Here is a 21,166-nt window from a genome sequence, read left to right on the forward strand (position 1 = left end):
CAAAGCAACAATCGAGTGTTACAACTGCCACCAACTTGGACATTTCCAATATGAATGTCCAATTAGGTACAATGGAGCACATTTTGTAGAGATCGAAGAAAAGAATGAAGTTATTCTGGGTGTTCAAACCATATGTGTGGAGAAAGAAGTATGTTCTCAAGCTTGGACACTATCTTCTCACATAATGTCAAGCTTGGGAACAATCACAAACCGATGGTTGGTGGGAAAGGAGCAGTGAAAATAATACTTAAGGGAATAAGCTATGTGATCAACAATGTGTATTATATTGCGGAACTGAAGAACAACCTGCTTAGTGTTAGACAACTTCAAAAAAGGGGTTTAGACGTGCTATTCAAAGGAGGAGATCGAAACACATGCATNTTTTGAGAAAATACTTCGAACTCTGACCGAAAAATTCACATATGTGGTGGTAGTCATCGAGGAGTCAAAAAACACAAGAAAGATGACCATTGATGAACTGCAAAGCTCTCTGTTTGTACATGAAAAGAAATTCAAGAAGATCAGTCATGAAGAAGGTGATCAAGCTCTCAATGTCAGAGGAAGAGGTAGAGACAGAGGATCATACAGAGGTCGAGGCAGGGGCAAAGGACGCTCATTCAACAAAGCAACAATCGAGTGTTACAACTGCCACCAACTTGGACATTTCCAATATGAATGTCCAATTAGGTACAATGGAGCACATTTTGTAGAGATCGAAGAAAAGAATGAAGTTATTCTGGGTGTTCAAACCATATGTGTGGAGAAAGAAGTATGTTCTCAAGCTTGGACACTATCTTCTCACATAATGTCAAGCTTGGGAACAATCACAAACCGATGGTTGGTGGGAAAGGAGCAGTGAAAATAATACTTAAGGGAATAAGCTATGTGATCAACAATGTGTATTATATTGCGGAACTGAAGAACAACCTGCTTAGTGTTAGACAACTTCAAAAAAGGGGTTTAGACGTGCTATTCAAAGGAGGAGATCGAAACACATGCATCATTTTTCATCTCTCAAGAGAAAAAATAGCAGAATCTGTTATAAGTGCTAATAGGATGTTTATCGTGCTGGGTGAATCAAATAACAAAACAAATGAGGAGACATGTCTGCAGGTTGATATCTCGGACAAGGCAGAGTTGTGGCACCATCGATATGGGCATCTCAGCTACAAGAGACTTCACACATTATGCAGTAAAGAGATGGTTGTGGGTTTACCTGAAATTGAAGATGTGAAAACTATCTGTGAGGTGTGTGTCAAAGGGAAACACCACCGTGTTCCATTTTCGAAGCAAAGCAAGTGGAGAGCCACTGAAAGATTACAGCTTATCCACTCTTCTGTGGTCCGATCAACCCACCATCAAACAGTCAAATAAAGTACTTTATAAGCTTTAGTGATGATTTCTCGAGAAAAACATGGATATATTTTGTGCTAGAACATTTCATAAGTTCCAGACATTCAAAGCGTTTGTAGAAAAGCCAACTAGATTGTTCATCAAATGTCTAAGAACAAATAGAGGAGGAGATTCAATTCAATTGCATTCAAAGAATTCTGTAAAGCGCATGCAATCAAAAGACAGCTGACCACCGACTTCACGACTCAGCAAAATGGCGTTGCTAAACGCAACAACCATACAATCATGAACATGGTGAGAGCAGCGTTATTAGAGGAGGTACCAAAAGTTTTCTGGCCAGATGCTGTGCAATGGGTGAATCACATTCTTAACAGATCTCCTACACTCATTGTAAAAGATATGACTCCGGAAGAGGCATGGAGTGAAAGAAAGCCATCAGTCGAACACTTTAGAATTTTTGGATGTATCGGATATGTTCATATCACTGATATTAAAAGAAGCAAGCTCGATGACAAAAGCGTGAAGTGTGTTCTATTAGGTTTTAGCAGTGAATCTAAGGCCTTTAAGACGTTCGATCCAATGGAGAAAAAGGTTCACATCCAATGGAGAAAATGTTGAAAATGCAAAGGACGCGGAAGAAGTAGAAGAATACACTGATGACGTTCCTTCACCAAACGATCCACCAACTGGAGAAACAACAGCAATAACGGGTAGGGTGAGAAAACCACTAATCTAGTCTGCAGATTATATCACAAGAGAAGGGCTATCAGATACAGAGGAAGAAGCAAACATGGCTAGAGTCGAGATTGAAACTCTAGCTTTCATGGCCATATCAAATCCGACCAGTTTTCAAGAAGTTGTAGGACATCAGAAATGGAAACAAGCGATGGATGCTGAGATACAGTCCGTCGAACGGAACCACATGTGGTCGCTGACTGCACTTCCCGTTGGAGCCAAGGCTATTGGGGTTAAGTGGATTTACAAGACCAAATTAAATGAACTTGGAGAGGTAGACAAGTACAAAGCTCGGCTGGTTGTAAAAAGGTATGCTCAAGAGTATGGAGTAGATTACACCGAAGTATTCGCACCAGTGGCTCGAATGGATACAGTGAGGATGATCATTGCTGTAGCAGCACAAAAAGGATGGGGAGTCTATCAGCTCGATGTCAAATCTACTTTTCTACATGGTGAGCTGAAGGAAGATGTATTTGTTGAACAACCACAAGGTTATGAAATAGCAAGGAAGAAGAACATGGTTTATAAGCTGCAAAAGGCTCTTTACGGACTAAAACAAGCGCCTAGAGCTTGGTTCAGTCTCATTGAGGCTTATATCGTCAAGGAAGGTTTTGTAAATAGCTCTAGTGAACAAACATTATTCATCAAACAAAAGGGAGGTAAAATTCTAATTGCGAGCATTTATGTTGATGATCTATTGCTCACTAGTAATGATGAGGAGTTGTTGAATCAGTTTAAGCGCTCCATGATGGATGAATTCGACATGATTGATTTGGGGAAGATGAGATATTTTCTTGGCATTGAAGTGATGCAGAAGACTGATGGCATCCTTATATGTCAAAGAAAATATGCTGCTGAGTTGATTGAGAGGTTTGGGATGCAAAATTACAACTCTGTTTGCAATTCGATAGTCCCTGGATAGCAGATTGACCAAGATGAAGCTGGTGTGAAGGTTGATTCAACACTATATAAGCAAATGGTGGGCAACTTAATGTATCTCACAGCCACACGACCTGACTTGATGTTTGTGGTAAGTCTTATTAGTCATTTTATGGCAAATCCTACTGAGTTGCACTTTGCTATTGCAAAAAGAATCATGAGGTACTTGAAGGGAACTCTAGAATTTGGGATATGGTATCAACGTGAAGGGAAGAGTGAACTCTTAGGCTACATCGATAGTAACTATGCGGGAGATATGGATGACAGTAGAAGCACTTTAGGCTATGTTTTCTTAATGAGTGGAGGAGCTGTGGCATGGTCCTCAAGGAAGCAACCAATCGTCACGTTGTCAACTACTGAAGCAGAGTATGTAGCAGTAGCTACATGTGCCTGTCAAGCCATTTGGATGAAAAGGATATCGAAAGAAATCGGGCATGAACAAGATGAAGAGATGATTATGTTTTGTGACAACACGTCCACTATCAAGTTATAAAAAAATGCAGTCATGCACGGAAAGCCAAAGCACATAAGGGTTCGATACCATTTTCTCAGAGAATTGACAAAGGAAGGTGTAATTAAATTGGTCTATTGCAGCACTAAGGAGCAGCTGGCCGATATAATGACAAAGCCTTTGAAGATGACATCATTTCAAAGAATCAGAGAAGCGTTTGGGATGAGTGCTGTGAACTAAACTCTTGATCGAGTTCAGTTCAAGGGAGGAAGTGTTGAGGTAGAAAATTTCTATTAGTTAGTTTTCTTGTTATTAGTTTTCTTATTATTAGTTTTCATGTATTTTTTCTATAAAAGGCATTGGACCCTATGAATAAATATGAATAAAAGTAAGTCTCTGAAATTTACTGCTATCAAAAGCAAAGTCATGAGACTTTATGTTCAAAGTGGACAATATCATACCGTTTTGAAGAGTCTGATTTTTTAACAAAGGATGAGGCTAGAGAATTGCCTCCTATTGCCAACAGAGTTTTGCCGCAGGCACGAGTGCCTAGGAGAGGTTAGAGGAGGAGCTCAGCACGCACACCCAATTTTTAATGGTTACAATAAAAATGATGTCAAGATGCATTTGGTAGCAAAATCGAAACCGTCTAGAAAGTTGAATGGTTACAATAAGAACCAATTTTTAATGGTTAATTTCATGTTTTAAGAAATCAAACCATTATGAAACTAAAAAACCAAAGTTCTAATCAAACTAAGATTTGAAAACATCTTCAAATTTCCAAACACATACGATCATACATTTCAATTATCAAAAACCATGACAAAAACATGCATACACCACAAAGTTCCCCATATTATCAAGATATAAAACATACCCCTATTCCTCAAAACCCTCAAAAATCAACCTTGTAATCAATCAAGAAGCCCGAAAGATGTCAACTTTGAAAGCGATTGTTGTGCTGCTTTTCCTGATCATCTCAAAAACACAGAAATCCGCAACTTTCAAGTCATTGTCCACAAAAAACTTCCTCCAACCTCTTCTCAATTCAACCCTCCTTTTCATTTGTGGAGTCAAATAAGAATAGTAAGTAACGCCCCACGTTCTTCCATCTGAATCCTGAAGAACCATCTCTGCACCCTCTTCTATATGCATCTCCGCAAATCTTCTTGGCACATTCTTTTCACAAGTAATTAAAACCCATTACACAAAATGTTGTTGATGCAAAATTATACTAAACCCATCATTTTTAATTTGCTTACAAGATATGCTCCTGACTGAATGTGTGAAGGATAGATCTTGCACATAAAAGAAGGGTTGGGAGTCATAGATTGGAAAGTAGTAGCTTTGGCCATCGCCCCCGCTCGTTCGCTCGTTCTCGTCATCGACCGCAACTTTCTCCTGTTGTTCATCAGTTTCATGGCGCCAAAGCTAGCTTTCCCAACTTTCAAATTAGGGTTTTTTTTTTTTTTTTTGTAAGTTGGTTGTTAATTAATCGGTGGTTGTGTGAAAATAAAGCGAGATACTAAAAGATCAAAAATAAAAATCCCATTTTTGTCTTGGTTTGTAAGTTCTTCAAATGCTTATTTGAGTAAGTTCATTCGATTGTTTGCTAACATTGCCTATGTCTTAAAGCTAACGATGATCAAAATAGCTAATTTTACAAGATTAAAGAGGTAAAAAGTAGACACTTGGAAGGTTAAAAGAATTAAAATAGTTCTTCAATTAAAATTTGTGAGTCTAAGCAAAGCTTAAATAATTTAATCTTTGTATGATTTATTAATCGAACCAAGTTATTAATGGGTGGAAAAAGTTATTAATAGTTCAACATTTTGAGGAGAAGTTATTATGAATTTATAAGTAAGGAACATTATCTCTCTTGGTATGAGACATTTTGAAAAAATAAAAAACATAACCATGAGATCTTATGCTCAAAGTGGATAATATCATACACAAGTTCGTCTTGTCTTAGTCATGTTAATAGAATCTTAAGTGTCAAATAAAGAAATTGTTAACTTCAAAGATGTACTTTGTTTGAGAGCTCTAAAGAAGGAGTCAAGCCTCGGGAAGCTGTTTGTCAAGAGAAGGAGGTTTGGGAAGACTCTATGGTGGTAAGTTTTTGAGGCCGTAGAGAAGAAGTCGAGCCTCAATTAAGAGGAGACTGTTTGGGATCCTCTCGAAAGACTGAGGCTCTGGAAGATTCTAGGGTCGTGTAAATAAGGAAAACTATCTCAATTGAATTACCTTAATTGGTTTTTTTTTTTTTTTTTTTCCTAGTTCGGTTATTCGTTTGGATCGAGCTTAGTAAGTAACTAAATTCTCATTTTGAAACAAGCAACATACCTTGAGGGTGAGGGTGAGAAATTAGGTGAAGATCATCAAAATTTGTCCCCATCTTTAGCTTCTTCTTTTTGAGTGGATACTTGATTTCCGTAGCAGTAGGATCAAAGATAACGACATGGAAGCACGAAGATCGGAGTTCATATTTGAACACAAGAAAGTACTCCAATCCAACGTTGTAAAACTCCACAAACTTCTGCCACCCATAATCAAACCACACTCTTCCATCTCTCTTTGTGACACCCACTTCCCACTCTTCCCCATCAGCCACCTTAACCCTTGTTGGGTTATTTTCAAAGGCTTTCAGACCATATTCTCCCACAAACTTCTTCGGAATTTCCTAAACCAAACGAAGAGGATAAGGTTTGTGTTCAAATACATAACAACACATATAGATACAATAGTTGTGCTTACAAGCTTTTGTTCCTTGAGAGCATGAGCAAGAACAACCTTAAAGAAATGGGGGTTGTCGGGGTCTTTGCAGAGTTGACTGGAAGAAGCCATGCCGGGGAGCTGTTGTTGAAGAAATTTGGACATTCTTATTGATCTTCAAATCAATTAATCCACCCTCGTGTTTGCTACTCAGTGGAGTGTTTACAGATAGCTTTTTAGAGGAATTATTATGTGTCAGTCCCATTGTGGGGATATTGAGAAATTGGGTGAACTCAAGAGATATACAAAATCTTCCTATTAAATGGATTCAACTCAAGTAATTAATGACGAGGTTGGTTTACTTTGTTTCAAAAATATTTTGAAATTGGTATTTATTTGGTTTATAAATTTTCAAACTTATAAATTAAGTATTAAACTTCAAACTTGTAGAAATTCATGATTCTATAGATACTACAGAAGAGGCATCGTCATTGATATAAGTCATTCTAGTAAGCTTTGTTCTAAGCTTTTCCTTTCGACAAATTTTGTTGGTTTAATTCTAACTTTGTTTGTTTGCGGTTAGGAAAAAAATTGTCTAAGCGTCGATTTTAATTACCTAATTGTTCTTCCAATGATGGTGTAAAACTAAATATTGAATTACATACATGCCTAACTCCGACAATCATAGAAAAGTTAAATATAAAAAAACAGAACATGTTCTAGAAATTAGAGAGTAAGAACCGATTAAAATTGACCAAACTTCAGCTGAAAAATAAGGCCAAACGGGGGAAATCACAAAAAGAAGCTTCTTGAAAAGGATCTGCCTTGGGTCCATCTACTGTTAGCCCACGTGGAGGTCGTAGCCCAACCATCTTCGTCACGAGCCAACCCAATAATCCGTTTTCAGACCCAGAAACCTGTATTAGGTAAATTAATTTGGTGTGATGAACTTTCATAGGTTGACTTAAACTTCAAGGAACAGATTGAACTAGCTTCAAGGATAAATTAGTGACGATAGCTTAAGCTATGCAGGTAAGTGGCTCTATTATTAATTTGGTTGGATGGAATAAATGAAGTATGAATAACACGTGCTTTGTGGCCCTCCACATGTCATATTTTATGACTAATGACTTACGTTATGCTATGATATGTCATGCAAACTATGTTAGCATGATTAATTCTATGACTATGAAATATTGTTATGCCAAGTATGTATTCATGAAAATGTTTATGAAAGAACAAATGTATGAACTGGATCTTACATTTATGATATGATTTACAACTATGGGACCTCATTCATTTTTTATGTCTTGTCCATCAAGATACTTCCATTACAATGTGTACGTTGTGATATCTATGTAATTTATGATATTATGCAGATTCCTTTTCTTCATTGGTTTTGGCCGTGTGAGTGATGTACTCTATGATATTATGCGGGCTCCTTTTCTTCATTGGTTTTGGCAGTGTGAGTGTGCACTAGCTAAAGGGCAAGCCTAGGATACGTACACACATGCCTAGTGGGTCCATGTATACGTACGTGAGGCGCGTATAAAAGTACTATACTTCTAACTTTAGCTTGAATTGAAAAGTAGAGTTTAATGCCATTAAATGCTTTATGAAAAAATAAGTCCTATCATAATTGCTTGTGTATGCATTTTCAATAGTAGAGTCCCTTACTTAAAAAGGTAAGACACCCATGTCCGATTGTGAGAGACTTAAAAAGGTAAGACACCCATGTCCGATTGATGACAGTGACAGCCATGGAACCAAAATTAAGGTAGCTACATTAATGTTATTTTTCCACCTTGTTTTAATGACTTCATTAGGAACAAATAAGTCCCCGGCCATGGGACCAAAATAAAGGTAACTACATTAATGTTAGTAACATTAATGTTATTTTTCCACCTTGTTTTAATGACTTTATTATGAACAAACTCGATAATGTCATTAGTCCTATAATTAACATTGATTTTTACTAATGGTCCGTTCTTCAAATTTTCAAGTCTACGCATAAGGAGCATTAACATATTAATATCATTAACTTTACGATAATCCATCCGTTTAAGCTTTTGTGTGGAACGTGGTGAAGTATGAATACAAAGAAAAGTTGAAAATAAATGAATAAAAAAAACTAGGATCACTTTAAGATGAAGTTCTTAAAACTCAATCTAACAAACTCATGAGAGAAAAATAAAAGGGGTAAGGAGATATTAAAAAGTTGGTTCCATAAACAAAATGAGTCTCCAAATTCATGCTCTTGTGAGTACTCAACCTCGACACCCCGATCTAAAAATGGTAGCTTTAAACGATAGCTCACTGGTTTCCATCAACTCAAACACACAAATATCACCCTTTTTCAACCCATTATCTCTCGCAAAATCCCTCCAACCCCCTCTCATTTCCACCCTCTTCACACCATGAGGCCACCTTTCACCGCACAAGATCTTCCAAACCCTTCCATCCGACACTTCAACACTCATCTCCTTCGGACTCTCCATGTGGGCATTTGCAAACCATTGTGGAATACTCTACAACAACACCCAAATTCAATCAAACCAACAATCTCATAACAACAAACAACATATAATNCTCTCACAGTGACAGCCATGGAACCAAAATTAAGGTAGCTACATTAATGTTATTTTTCCACCTTGTTTTAATGACTTCATTAGGAACAAATAAGTCCCCGGCCATGGGACCAAAATAAAGGTAACTACATTAATGTTAGTAACATTAATGTTATTTTTCCACCTTGTTTTAATGACTTTATTATGAACAAACTCGATAATGTCATTAGTCCTATAATTAACATTGATTTTTACTAATGGTCCGTTCTTCAAATTTTCAAGTCTACGCATAAGGAGCATTAACATATTAATATCATTAACTTTACGATAATCCATCCGTTTAAGCTTTTGTGTGGAACGTGGTGAAGTATGAATACAAAGAAAAGTTGAAAATAAATGAATAAAAAAAACTAGGATCACTTTAAGATGAAGTTCTTAAAACTCAATCTAACAAACTCATGAGAGAAAAATAAAAGGGGTAAGGAGATATTAAAAAGTTGGTTCCATAAACAAAATGAGTCTCCAAATTCATGCTCTTGTGAGTACTCAACCTCGACACCCCGATCTAAAAATGGTAGCTTTAAACGATAGCTCACTGGTTTCCATCAACTCAAACACACAAATATCACCCTTTTTCAACCCATTATCTCTCGCAAAATCCCTCCAACCCCCTCTCATTTCCACCCTCTTCACACCATGAGGCCACCTTTCACCGCACAAGATCTTCCAAACCCTTCCATCCGACACTTCAACACTCATCTCCTTCGGACTCTCCATGTGGGCATTTGCAAACCATTGTGGAATACTCTACAACAACACCCAAATTCAATCAAACCAACAATCTCATAACAACAAACAACATATAATAAGATCATTACCAGATAGCTCTTCCCTGTATGAAGATACGAAGCTCCCATTGTTACCATAAATGAAGGATTCATCGTTAAAGATTGGAACTTTGTGGCTTCCTCACTAATTGAAAACCTCTCCCTTTTTTTAACCTTCCCTCCACAACCTAATGGATACTCAATCTCCGAAGCGGTTTTATCGAATATAACAACATGGAAGCATGAGTTTCCTTCGTATCTAAACGTCAAAAAATGACCAATTTCAACGCTGTAAAACTTCACAAACTCTTCCCATCCTTTTTCAAACCATATTTTTTCATCGTTTTTTGTCAAACCCACTTTCCATTCTGCCCCACTCGCTACCTTAAGACGCACCTCTTCAGTTTCCAAGGCCTCCCCATGTTTTCTAACGAATTTGTGCGGAATAGCCTGAAAAAAACACAAATTTTTAAAACCCCATTTGATAATACGGATTATCAAATGGAACTATGGTGGAAGAGATGAAGAACTTACGAGCTTTGATTGAGTGAGGGTCTGTGGAAGAATGACCTTGAAGAAATGGGGCGTGGCGGACTCGAAAGAGGAAGCCATGGAAGATTTTAGATATGAAGAGGTTTTCAGCAGTTTTCTTGGTTCATTAATGTTCAAACTGTCTCTCACTTATCAAATGGGGAGATGGGTTATCATTCAAATTGTTGTTGAATTGAATTAATTGACGTGAAATCCTCTCAGGATATTCATTTTTTGAATCTGGTAGGATCTGTTTCATATCTTTTTAGATTTTTTAAATTTATTTTCTCTTAATTTTTGGATTATCGTTTACATCAACCCTAATTTTTTGATCTATTTTGGTCCAATTGGTTGATTTGACATCTTTATTTGATTAGAATCAACATTATAATAGCTGAAGCTCATCACTAACCGATAATATTAACCGATAATATTAACCGATAATATTGAGTGCGTATGATATAGAAGTTGATTAACTAAGTTAAAATTGGATTAAAATTTGAACTGATCCGAAATTTAATTAGGAATGAATGAAGATGGAGAGGTGCGGAATTTGAGGAGTTTGAATAGGAAGGGTTTTAAAAAAAAGGGGTTCAGTTATAGCTCTCAAGATTTGATTTTCTTCTATCTTTCTCTGTTAATCAAAACATCTCTCACCCATATGGCTTCTTCTTCTTCTTCTGTTTTTGTTTTTCTATTCCTTTTCTTCCCTTCAATTACTCTACCTATGATTAATGAATTACTATACCTGTAAATAGGAAAGGTCTTCAAGTTCCAATTGTAGTCCCTAGTCCATTTTTGAGACTGGCTTAGGACATTGTAGTAATATAAGTGTTCATACTAACCACTTACCCGTGTAGTCCCTGATCACTTCCAAGATGGGTTTACGAAGTCACTGCGTCAACCTTACCTCTTTCCTACCCTCAATAGGGACTCTCCTCCTAACCTCTACCCATGTAATCCCTAGTCCAACAAGGACTAGTTTACAGGTTCGTCTATTTCTACACTCACTAGGGGTTTATACCTTGAGCTAACTACTTATGTAGTCCCTAATTCTTCTCAAGAACCGGTTTAACAGGATCAGGATGTTGGCCCTGACCCAATTCTACACTCAATAGTAATTCAACTAGTTTCGTGATTATGTAAGCTACTTAAATCATGTTTAGACATCATGGAGGTCTACTAGGTTCTTAAGGGCGTTCATGCGGTTTAAAATCCATTTCTCAATTATAGGACGTTCGGGGTTAGCCTCTCGACTTAACCAATTCCTAGGTGCACATAGGTTTAACTTCTAATTCTACATAAAAATTGTACTAGTTATAATACCCTAATCTTAACTGAGTTCTCGATGCATGCTCTATTAGGAAAATAAATATAACTACCAACCTTGATAGGAACCAAAGAGACATCAATCATACAATATACTTTAATGAAGATATGTGAAGATCAAAATGCGGTTGAAATTATCAAAAGATATTTCAATTCATGCCACATCGGAAAAAGAATGAAACTTCGTTATTATAAAGTTTGGGTAGATTACAATTTAGAATAATTTAGAGTTATTGTATTTCATTAATATATTTTAAGACTTTTTATTTACTCTAAAGTTACATTTACATGATGGCTAATTATAACCATAAAGTATGTATAGTTGTTAATTATGGCCATAAAGTATGAATGTTACACTCTTGAATGTCTCAGGTAAGGTAAGAGTTTCATTTTGAGGCTATATAAAGTCATGTATGTTGTATTTGTAAGTAGACTTAAAAAATGCATTTGTGCTTTCATTTAGGTTGCATGTAGAATCATCCAAGCTCGACATGATCAATCTTGATTGTGAAGTGATTCGAATCTCAAACAAGTGTTCCTGCCTTGAGATATTTGATCAACAAGAATCATTCTAGCTGGACATGATCGATCTTGCTTGTGGAGTGATTTGAATCTCATACAAGTGTTCTGGGCTTGAGATATTCAATCAAACCTCTTTTAACACGTTAGACGTGTTGTTGGCTTCTCTTGTATTTATTCCATATCAAACCGTCTTTAACACGTTAGACGTGTCTACACATTCACAGATGTCTATTCAGAAAGTATGTCTACCAACCCCTTAATGCACGGAAAAAATAAGGTATGAACCATATCACAATCACACAAGTTCAATGGGGAGATAAAATCCATCAATCACCTAAAGCACATATCAAAATATTCCTTCCTCCATCGTACCACAACAGAAGACATTATATTAGGCATGCTTCTCAACTGTCTTGTTCTAAGGGAAATTTTAAATTTTGTAATATACGTGTCATAATTATCTAAATTGTTCATCCTTGGTCATATTGACCCATATTCTAACCACCTAAGGTTCATCATACACGCATCCTAGTTTGTTCTAGCGATCCCTACAAGTATTACTTGTCTAAAGTTCAGGTAGTTACTTACCGGGAAGAAGTGTGTCCTTCAAAACTTGTTTTTCCGTTGGGAGCGCCAAATTTTTTGAAAGCTTGTTGTTAGGCCCTGAATCAAGTCAAATTTAGGTCAATATCAAAATGGGGGCGAAAAACAATCGAATGGAAGTCAACTCGGGGATTGATGTTTTTTTTTATGTAACTTTTTTACCTTGTTCATAAGAATCAAGATATCTTAATCATGGAATTTACTTTGTTTAACTGACTCGAGGGTGAGAGTAAGTACCACCATAATTGCTTTGCGAATTCAAAAAGAGTGCAATTGTGATAATTGGTATTAGAGTCGAGCCAACTCCTAACAGTGAAATCCAGTAAATATGTTAGCAATTAAGCAATTGGGCAAGTCCCATGCTAACCGATTTGTCGAAGAGCGATGAGGAAGTTCATAAGCATTCGAGGCATGACCCCATCATAGGTTCCAACCCATAATTTTTATCATACCGTTATGGACACTCTCTAGATTCTCTAGTAGGATTTATTTGGCTTCTCCCTAGTAGGCCCTTAACATAAAAATCATAACCGGTCCCTAACCAACTCGTGAATAGCATCCCGGATCGGCGAGCAAGAAGGGCTTGATTAAAATCAACATAGGGGCAGGCCATTGTGTCATGTGAAATAGCCAAAATTTGACATGACCTCTTCAAGATGAATCTAAATCTAACCAATTATGAACATAAATTGACAAAGCTATCTGCTTGAATTCAAGAGCTACCTTAGAATCTGAGCAGATTCAAATCCAAATAATTCCTATCTTCTCCAAACAATATAACAACTAATTTAAAAAATAATAATTGATTCTTCTAACTCTATGAACAAATCACCAATACCAAACTCAAGTTGTTTGGGAACCTTCTTCAACCAAAGCCAGCGTTCCCTCTCTGATAAAGGAAGGATTCAAGAACTTGGCCACAAATGCCCACAGTTTATAAACGTCTTCGAAGTTCGTCAAGAATCCTAACGAAGCTGTCACGACCTCAAGCCGTGCAAATCCGTGCTCCCCACGCCTTCCATTCTCGGCTTGCTTGCACAGGGACGATTCTTCAAGGTTTAAAACGCCACGTTGCCATTTCGGGCTGTCCAAAACCCGAATGTGACTAAGGAATCCAATGCCAAGAGATATGCCATCTCTTTCAGCTACCTTCTGAACAAATTCTGGATTGATTAGTCCCCTGTTTCTGTTCCTCACATTGAAAGCTACTGCTGCTCCTCTTTCATATTTTATTTTGGGTCCATAAATCTGAACCAGATTCGCTTTGTTGTTTCCTTCCGAACCCTGAAACTTTAACTGAAGCAACGACGTGACGAGCCAATTTATCAAAAATCGAAGTCGAAGTGTTGTCTTGTTCAGACCTAACATGTTTATGTGATCGAGATGTCGACATATAATCTCGGGTTCCCTCCTGTTCCATGTTTCCTCGTCGTCATATTCTCCATTGCTGGTATAATCTTCATCATCTAGGCTCGTCATTGTTACTTCCCCCGGCTCGATGCTATGGTTTAAGTGCTCGTTTCCATTATCTTCCATTCTAAACGAAACTCGTCTTACATGCTTATTTCCTTCCCTTCTCCCTAGCAACCTGAATTCACCTTCTGTTTCCCTTCTAATGGCACTCTCCTTCGTCTCCGAACATATTTCCGAGGCGCCGTTGGAAAGTGGTTTACTAGCTTCTGTTGCTTCGTGGATCTCGGTAACGACTTGGTTATTGGAGTCCTTTTTGCTATTAGCTGACATGGCACTTGTTTCTGCCAATAGTTCTCTGGGAACCTCCTTGATGCAGTCGATTTCCTGACATGCTGATTGGACAGCAGCATCGAAAGATAGTACAGGGTGATCGTCATAAGGCCCCGAGTTAAAATCGTTGTCTTTGTCGTATGATGGTTCACTGTGGATCTTAGAAGTTGGCTTAGGAGAGAGTAGTTTGTTCTTCTTTCCTTTTAACCAATGCTGAGGCAGGGGAGAAGCAAGTTTCTGTGTATGCAATTGACCTGCATTATCAGATCCGAGCGGACTCTGTCCTAAGTCGATCCAAATCGAACAATCCGACGATTCATCTTCACTGAAAACCGGGCTCTTCATCACCTCCCCAAGAGAAATAGTCTCACTTTCCTCAAGTATGGTGCTTGTTCCATCTCGGTCAGAGATGTTGTCATGATCCATCTCGGTTTCAAGAACATCCCGAACCTGTGCAGACGTGAAGGCACCAGAGAAAGCAGGCAGTTGTGACCCCTGACGAGTTTCGGACGTTTTATCCACAACCCCAGCAACTCGATCATCTTCAAATCGACCCACTTGATCAAGATCATCGATCGAGTCACTCAGGTACACGGGATATTCAGGGGTAATCTTCACCATTCCAGAGCCAGTACATCCAGACCGAGTTTGTAAACTCCCCATCACTGATCTCTTGATCAGAAGACATCCAAAACCAGTAGGATCATATCCAAAAACCCTATAAAACGATGTTATGATAAAATCCGGTCGAAAAAGCGATAAACCGAGCGAATCCATATCCTTAGGACCTAACGAACCAGCATCAAGCAAAACATGCCAATTGTTCTGTTGTGCCAGAGCCATCCACTGATACGAATACTTAGCACCAGTCACTCTAGACTGAACAGGAAACACAAACAGACCAACAGACTCCTTCTTCTTCCTCCTCTTGTTCGTTATCCGTTTCCGCAAATCGGTCGAACAAAGCTTCAAACTCGGCCATTTAAACCAAGCATTATATGCCTTAGCACCCTTCTCCTTAGCAAATTGAGCCATCCAATTCACAGATTGGCTCTCATAATCAAACATGGTCAACAATTTCTTATTGGTATGAAAAGGATACGATTCAGCCAGCAATTTAAAAGCAGACCCTCTACTAACAGTGAAAACAAGGCCATATTCATGCTCAGGTATATTCAAATGATCCATAATCCTACTCTTAATATCATGTTCTACTGTCCCTCTCTCAGCACCACCATACAAAGCTTGATTACTCAAATTAGCAGCAATCTCAGACAAACTAAACGTAGAAGACTCCCAATAATGAAGACTCTGAACATAAGAAAACAGCCCAAATCCACAGTAATCAAGACATACCTTAATCAAATGAGAATACTCATTCGAACGAAGCTCATCAATTTTCTCTGAGCTCTGATACTTTGGGTACATTGTGAGAAACTTAGAGAAAGCTTCACGAAGATCAGGAATGGCATCATCAGATTCATACGTACGGTCGGCCGCCATGGCTGTGGCCTTGAGGAACTCGCGTTGAGCTTGAAGCCTAGCGAGCGACCGAGATCGACCCAACCCATTGTCGTCGCCGTCGTTGCGCAGTGGCTCAGAGTCCACATTTTGCGATTTGAAGAGCGACCCATCTTCTGAAGCTTCTTCAAGGGCTTCTCTAAGCTTGTGTTCTTCAAGTTTTCGAAGAATCATTTGGTGTTTCTTGATATCCATCGCTGAATCGTACCCATCTTTTGTTCTACTCTTCTTATCCATAATCAAAGCAACACAGTGAGATAGAGGCTTCCATAGTGAATGATGCATCGCTTGAGCTGCAACACCGCAATGGGGCTTTATTTCGCCATTAAAACAAGCTTCATTTGGGTATGAAATTGAAAACCCACATCAAATTTAAGATCCCCATAAAGGAAATTTGAAAGAAATCGACACCCACAAGAAGAAGAAGAAGAAGAAGATGAATTATTTAAAGGGTCAAACCCTAAAAACACAGGACCCGGATCCCCAAAATTTTCAGGGACACTCGAATTAAGTGCAGAAGAAGAGAAATGAAAAACCCAACAGAAATAAATCCATTGAGCCTCAAAATCAAATGCCCATTTACACCATTTTCAATTCAGAGCCACTCTTCATTGAATAGACACACACAGAGCATTAATGCATTTCTTCGAGTGTTCTCTCAGGCGAACTTAGTTAAGGCAGTGCCTTAAGAAACACAGGAAAAGGAAATTTGGCAGTAAAGACTTTCATTCGTTTTTCTTTCAAAAAGGAAAAGAACAGCTTTAGTTTGAACAATTCATCTTTACTCCCATTGAATGAATTGAATGATTTTTTTGGCTGTGTGCTTTAAGGACCCCACTGTGACTTTTTTATCTCTGCAATTGGCAGATTAAAAAGTCAAATATTATCTTCGCTGGATTGTCAAAAAAGCTGTTTTCTGTCCAACCAAGAACGCCACTCACCTCAAACCAATTGGTTCTTGTTCTTCATTGATTTCAAGTTCATTTTAATTTCATTTCTTTTTTCCATTAGGACTCAGCATGGAAAAGGTAATGAATTACTATCTCGATCAAGTTTAGTCTCTAAAACCAATGTTCGTTAGAAGTGATCATCGGGGATAGATGGTGGCCAATGGTCGCCAACACCATTGAAATGATCCTTCAAAATGTTTCAGCATCAATACCCATTGATATGATCTTGTTTGCCATGAAGTCATACCTTCTTCAAAGTAACGACTATTGATATGAATTTGCTTTGAATCCAAATTCCTACTCCCGACTTTAACCAATTGTGTAAGCTCATATTTTAGAAAAAGAAATTTATAATCATTAAGAGATTAAATTGAATTCGGTAGAACTCTCTTCCCAAAAATTTTGTTTATCAAACCTCTATAGTTACTAGCTCTAGTCTTTCTATTTTCACGTTGATTCCTTCAACTTATGACTTTGCCAAGCCAAAGATTTTGACAAACGGTATCTTAAAGAATGCTCTATTGCTTACTGCAAACTTCAAGTTTCTTACCGAACATAAAGAACGTAAATTATAGTATAGAATTTTAAAGGAGAAAGAAAGTAAATATTTTGAAAGGACGAAAGAAAAGAACAAAAAAAAGAATGATGATAATTGAGAAAGTAGAGTTGTAAAAAGCATAAAGAAAAAAAGGTAAAACAATTATGATTAAAGTAATAGAAGTGGGATTTCTTTTGCACTTTTCATCTCAAAAAGACCAAGCAAAGTTTACAAACTTTATTTGAAGAACACACAAACCTCATACATATCATTATTACAATTCATTAACTTTGTGTAAAGGTTTGAACCCCAAAAGTCTCCCAATCAATTCAATCAACCAAAAAGTCATTATGAAACATAATATAAAGTAAACCCATTAGATGATACAATTAATTTTATAACATAGCTTTCAAAATAAAAAAATTTGAACGAAAAAAAAACCCATCAATGTAGAAGTCATGGATGATGAGATGAGTTGGATGTCTAAGCTTTAGAACTATGTTACTCTTTCATCTATTGAGGTTGAGTATGTGACAATAGTCGATGCTATAAATGAGATGATATAGGTGACAGACTATCTAGAAGAATTAAGTAAGAAATAGCGCGGCATAAAGTTGATGAAGAACCTAATCTATCATTCAAAGACAAAACACATCACAAGAAGATACTTCTCCACTCGCAGTTGTGGAAGAAGATGATATGTGTTTAAAAAGATAGGGAGTGCAAAGAATCCAACAAACATAATGACATCATGTGTTGATATTGGGAAATTGAGGTTATGCAATGTCTTAGTTGGCCTGGTGGATTGAAGATATTGATGATGAAGACAATCCTTTAATAATGAAGTTTTGGGTTGACCGGATTAATCTACTAGTGAGAGAATTGTTTGGTTGTGAATCCGAAATGTTTACTTATAACTTACTTAATGACTATAAATAATAAATGACCATATATTTGAAATGATCATAAGTATAATAAATGATTATACATTATAGAGGATTATATTTAGTAAAAGTATATGTAGTTGGTATATATTCTCTTAGGTTGCTTTGAATATGTACTTTCTGTTTTCTCTATATTCACTGTATTTGTACCTATCAAAAGTGATCAATATACACCTCCCTTCTCTCTTTTGTTCTTCGTGTAGATCAAATGTGTGAGTTGTGCGATCCTAACCTTAATTGTTACCTGAAAGTGAAGAATTCTCTTAAAAGTAACTCCTTACAAAAGACCTCACACTCACATCACTAAATTAAAACTTCACGTCATATATTTGCAATTTTGTATTGCACAAAAAAACTTAATGCAACACATTCTCGTCACATTACAGACCGAAATCAAATCGGTTTCGAAGGATCGGTTCAACTGTTAGGAGCTGTGATTTGTAAGCTGTAAAACAAAATACTGGGGGATCCAAAAAACTACTGAACCACACACTCCTTGCTCCACTTGCCACCTAAAAACACACCAGTTTTCTGAGTTCCCAAAAAGTTACTTGCCTCAAAACTGTGTCAAAACTACACATAATTTAGCACCATATTGTTTTATACCTACACGTCGCAAAACCCTACCGCTACCTAAGATTATAGCTCCGACGGAGTTGAGAGTTTCACTCGGGCCTACATTTTTTTATTTGATAAACTGTTTGAACCCGCTTCTGATGTTTTACACCCCTCCTCCTCTAAACTATGGTCTTTTGTTGTACTCTCTGAGCTTGTTTGGCTGCTAATATCAGTATTCTTTTTGAGGCTTTGGTCTGTTGACGATGCAGATGCTTGAACTTCCAATAATTCTTTCTCACTGTGGTCATCATTGCCACACCCCAGATCCATGGTGTTGTTTGATTCTACCGCAATTGTTGGTATTTTTTTAGTTATTGGACATTCATCAGAAGGACAGTAGTTACCATTCTTTCTCTTTAGGCAATGCCTTTCCTTTTCTTTTTCACTGATGACGTCTTCGGCAAGTTCATCGTTTTCAGATTGAAGTTGTGATAGTTCCTCATTTCCATGGTTGAAATGATTTGGAGGTTTAGTTTCTTTTGAGCCCTGCTGTTCCAGGCCTGAAAAGCTCAGTGACCTCTTAACAGAAATATAATCCTTAATCTCTTTACTCTGTGGTATATTCTGCTTCTCATTTTCAGATTCATCTACAGCATGATGTTCCATTGTTTCTAAGAGATTATCATTAACCTTAGGAGAGCCTGCAGGATTAACTTCAAAATTGGTGAAGGACAACGACCTCTTGGCAGAAGCAAGATCGGTCGGATTCTGCACTGAACTCGGCTTTGAACGTTTGGTTTGGATGAGAAAATGTGCAACAGACTTGAACCCCATCCTTGCTATCTATACAGTTCAAACTCAATTGACCTTAGCACCAAAATCTCCCGAGTAAAACAAAATATACAAGGAGGTGATTCACATTACAGATAAGAAACTTACCTTCTTATACAGAGGTCCAGTAGGAAGCCATCCTTTTGCTTGGCGACACAAACTGCAGTTGCAAATTCCACGACAGACGGGACATATCCAATCGGGATTTTGTTGCGCTTCAAGAACATGCTCTCCATATCTGCAGGAATGAGAAAACAATAGGAATACTATGATGGCAACCCAAGTATAAACTCCATGTACCAGTTTCAGTGTTCTAAATCCACATAGAAAATTGAAAAGTTTTCATTTGCAAAAAGCCAAACAAATTGGAGTTTATACGGTTTATGCATCCAAAGATTGGAGACAGCACATCATATTTTCCAAAAACAAATATCCAAAAGAGAGAATATGAAATCCAATTGCAGAAAGAACTAAAAAGGAACGTTATCAAGAGTGTAGTACCTCATATACAGACAGTCTCCACAAAATTGCCCTTGGACCATGTTACATTTGCTGCAATGAGTGCGATGTCCTAATGTTTTTTGCCTGTAAATATAACATTTCCAATTTTCCATCAAAATAAAATCATAACACATGATATAATGCATTTTTCACTAGCTAACGAAGCTGTTCTTGATAGCACTGTTGAACAAAATCAGAGAACAATGCACAAATAGATAATAAGATCACACAAACAATAGTTTTCCAATGAAAATTTGAGAAAAATTTCATTTCGATGAACCTGCATTGATGGCACGTCTTTCCCTTTACTGGATCATAAATTCGTTTCCCATCGTTACCGTATCCATCCACAAATAGCGTCCAGCTCTTCTCTGTACTACCCAACACCTTCTCATGCTCTTCCGAGTATATCTCCGGCCTCGAGCCATCTTCAAGAACCACATCCTCCTCCTCAGAAAACTTGTTTTTCCTCTCGATTCGCAGTTCAGAATAAGTTACAGGCGTCACATTCTGCAACCTAAATCCGCCAAAAAAAAAAATCATAATAGAAAAAACTATGAGGAAAATCGGAAGAAAACTGGACAAATATAGAATAAGATTATCGAATAAGAAAATAATAACTAATATCCTATTTGTATCCAAATATCAGAGAACGAGCACTGTCAGTTCCGATAAGGGCTACGAACGAGAGATTTGGGATTCGGAGAAAACCTGGATGATCGGCGTAGGGGTCCGGTCGGCGGGAGGTCGAATGAAGGTGGAGAAGCTTTGGGAACAAGCGATTTTCGGCGATTTTTCTTTGAAGGAGCGGAGGTTTTGAGCTTGAGAGAGAGATCAGGAATGCCAAGTTTCTGCATGCGCTCCATGTTTTCTCTGATTCTCAACTCTCTGGACTGCTCGTACTGAGAAATCTCCGGCATCTGGGCGGCGGAAGGCTGGTCGATTTCCATCTGGGGCGGTTCCGATGAGGGTTTTGGAATTGGGGATTTCTGTATGCCGGAAGGTTCTGTC

The 21,166-nt window shown here is 37.6% G+C and overlaps 5 protein-coding genes across 6 annotated transcripts; 1 reads left to right on the top strand and 4 right to left on the bottom strand.

The window, feature by feature from the left end:
• Positions 1-3,079: 3,079 nt before the first annotated feature.
• LOC111777698 (uncharacterized mitochondrial protein AtMg00810-like) lies at positions 3,080-3,520 on the top strand. Its single transcript, XM_023657421.1, has one exon. The coding sequence runs from the start codon at positions 3,080-3,082 to the stop codon at positions 3,518-3,520; it is 441 nt and encodes a 146-aa protein (XP_023513189.1).
• A 735-nt stretch (positions 3,521-4,255) lies between these two features.
• Positions 4,256-6,408, bottom strand: LOC111777689 (B3 domain-containing transcription factor VRN1-like). 2 transcript variants are annotated; one of them, XM_023657407.1, is made up of 4 exons: positions 6,269-6,408; positions 5,822-6,158; positions 4,741-4,922; positions 4,256-4,657 (listed from the first exon to the last, which is right to left on the bottom strand). In XM_023657407.1, exons 1-4 carry the CDS (start codon positions 6,353-6,355, stop codon positions 4,397-4,399), a joined length of 867 nt encoding a protein of 288 aa, XP_023513175.1. In that variant the 5' UTR covers positions 6,356-6,408; the 3' UTR covers positions 4,256-4,396. The 2 variants fall into 2 exon arrangements, with proteins under 2 accessions (XP_023513175.1, XP_023513174.1); XM_023657406.1 differs by having other exon boundaries at positions 6,233-6,408.
• A 2,895-nt stretch (positions 6,409-9,303) lies between these two features.
• LOC111777699 (B3 domain-containing transcription factor VRN1-like) lies at positions 9,304-10,196 on the bottom strand. Its single transcript, XM_023657422.1, has 3 exons — positions 10,119-10,196; positions 9,636-10,034; positions 9,304-9,564 (listed from the first exon to the last, which is right to left on the bottom strand). Exons 1-3 carry the CDS (start codon positions 10,194-10,196, stop codon positions 9,304-9,306), a joined length of 738 nt encoding a protein of 245 aa, XP_023513190.1.
• A 3,062-nt stretch (positions 10,197-13,258) lies between these two features.
• LOC111777789 lies at positions 13,259-16,586 on the bottom strand. The gene has a single exon (XM_023657504.1). It carries the CDS (start codon positions 16,116-16,118, stop codon positions 13,413-13,415), a length of 2,706 nt encoding a protein of 901 aa, XP_023513272.1. The 5' UTR covers positions 16,119-16,586; the 3' UTR covers positions 13,259-13,412.
• A 2,100-nt stretch (positions 16,587-18,686) lies between these two features.
• On the bottom strand, positions 18,687-21,166 carry LOC111777622. The gene is made up of 5 exons (XM_023657298.1): positions 20,867-21,166; positions 20,436-20,672; positions 20,156-20,239; positions 19,763-19,892; positions 18,687-19,666 (listed from the first exon to the last, which is right to left on the bottom strand). The coding sequence occupies exons 1-5, from the start codon at positions 21,103-21,105 to the stop codon at positions 18,941-18,943; spliced, it is 1,416 nt and encodes a 471-aa protein (XP_023513066.1). The 5' UTR covers positions 21,106-21,166; the 3' UTR covers positions 18,687-18,940.

This window comes from Cucurbita pepo, chromosome LG16, assembly GCF_002806865.2.
Source record: "Cucurbita pepo subsp. pepo cultivar mu-cu-16 chromosome LG16, ASM280686v2, whole genome shotgun sequence".
Classification (NCBI taxonomy): Eukaryota; Viridiplantae; Streptophyta; class Magnoliopsida; order Cucurbitales; family Cucurbitaceae; genus Cucurbita; species Cucurbita pepo.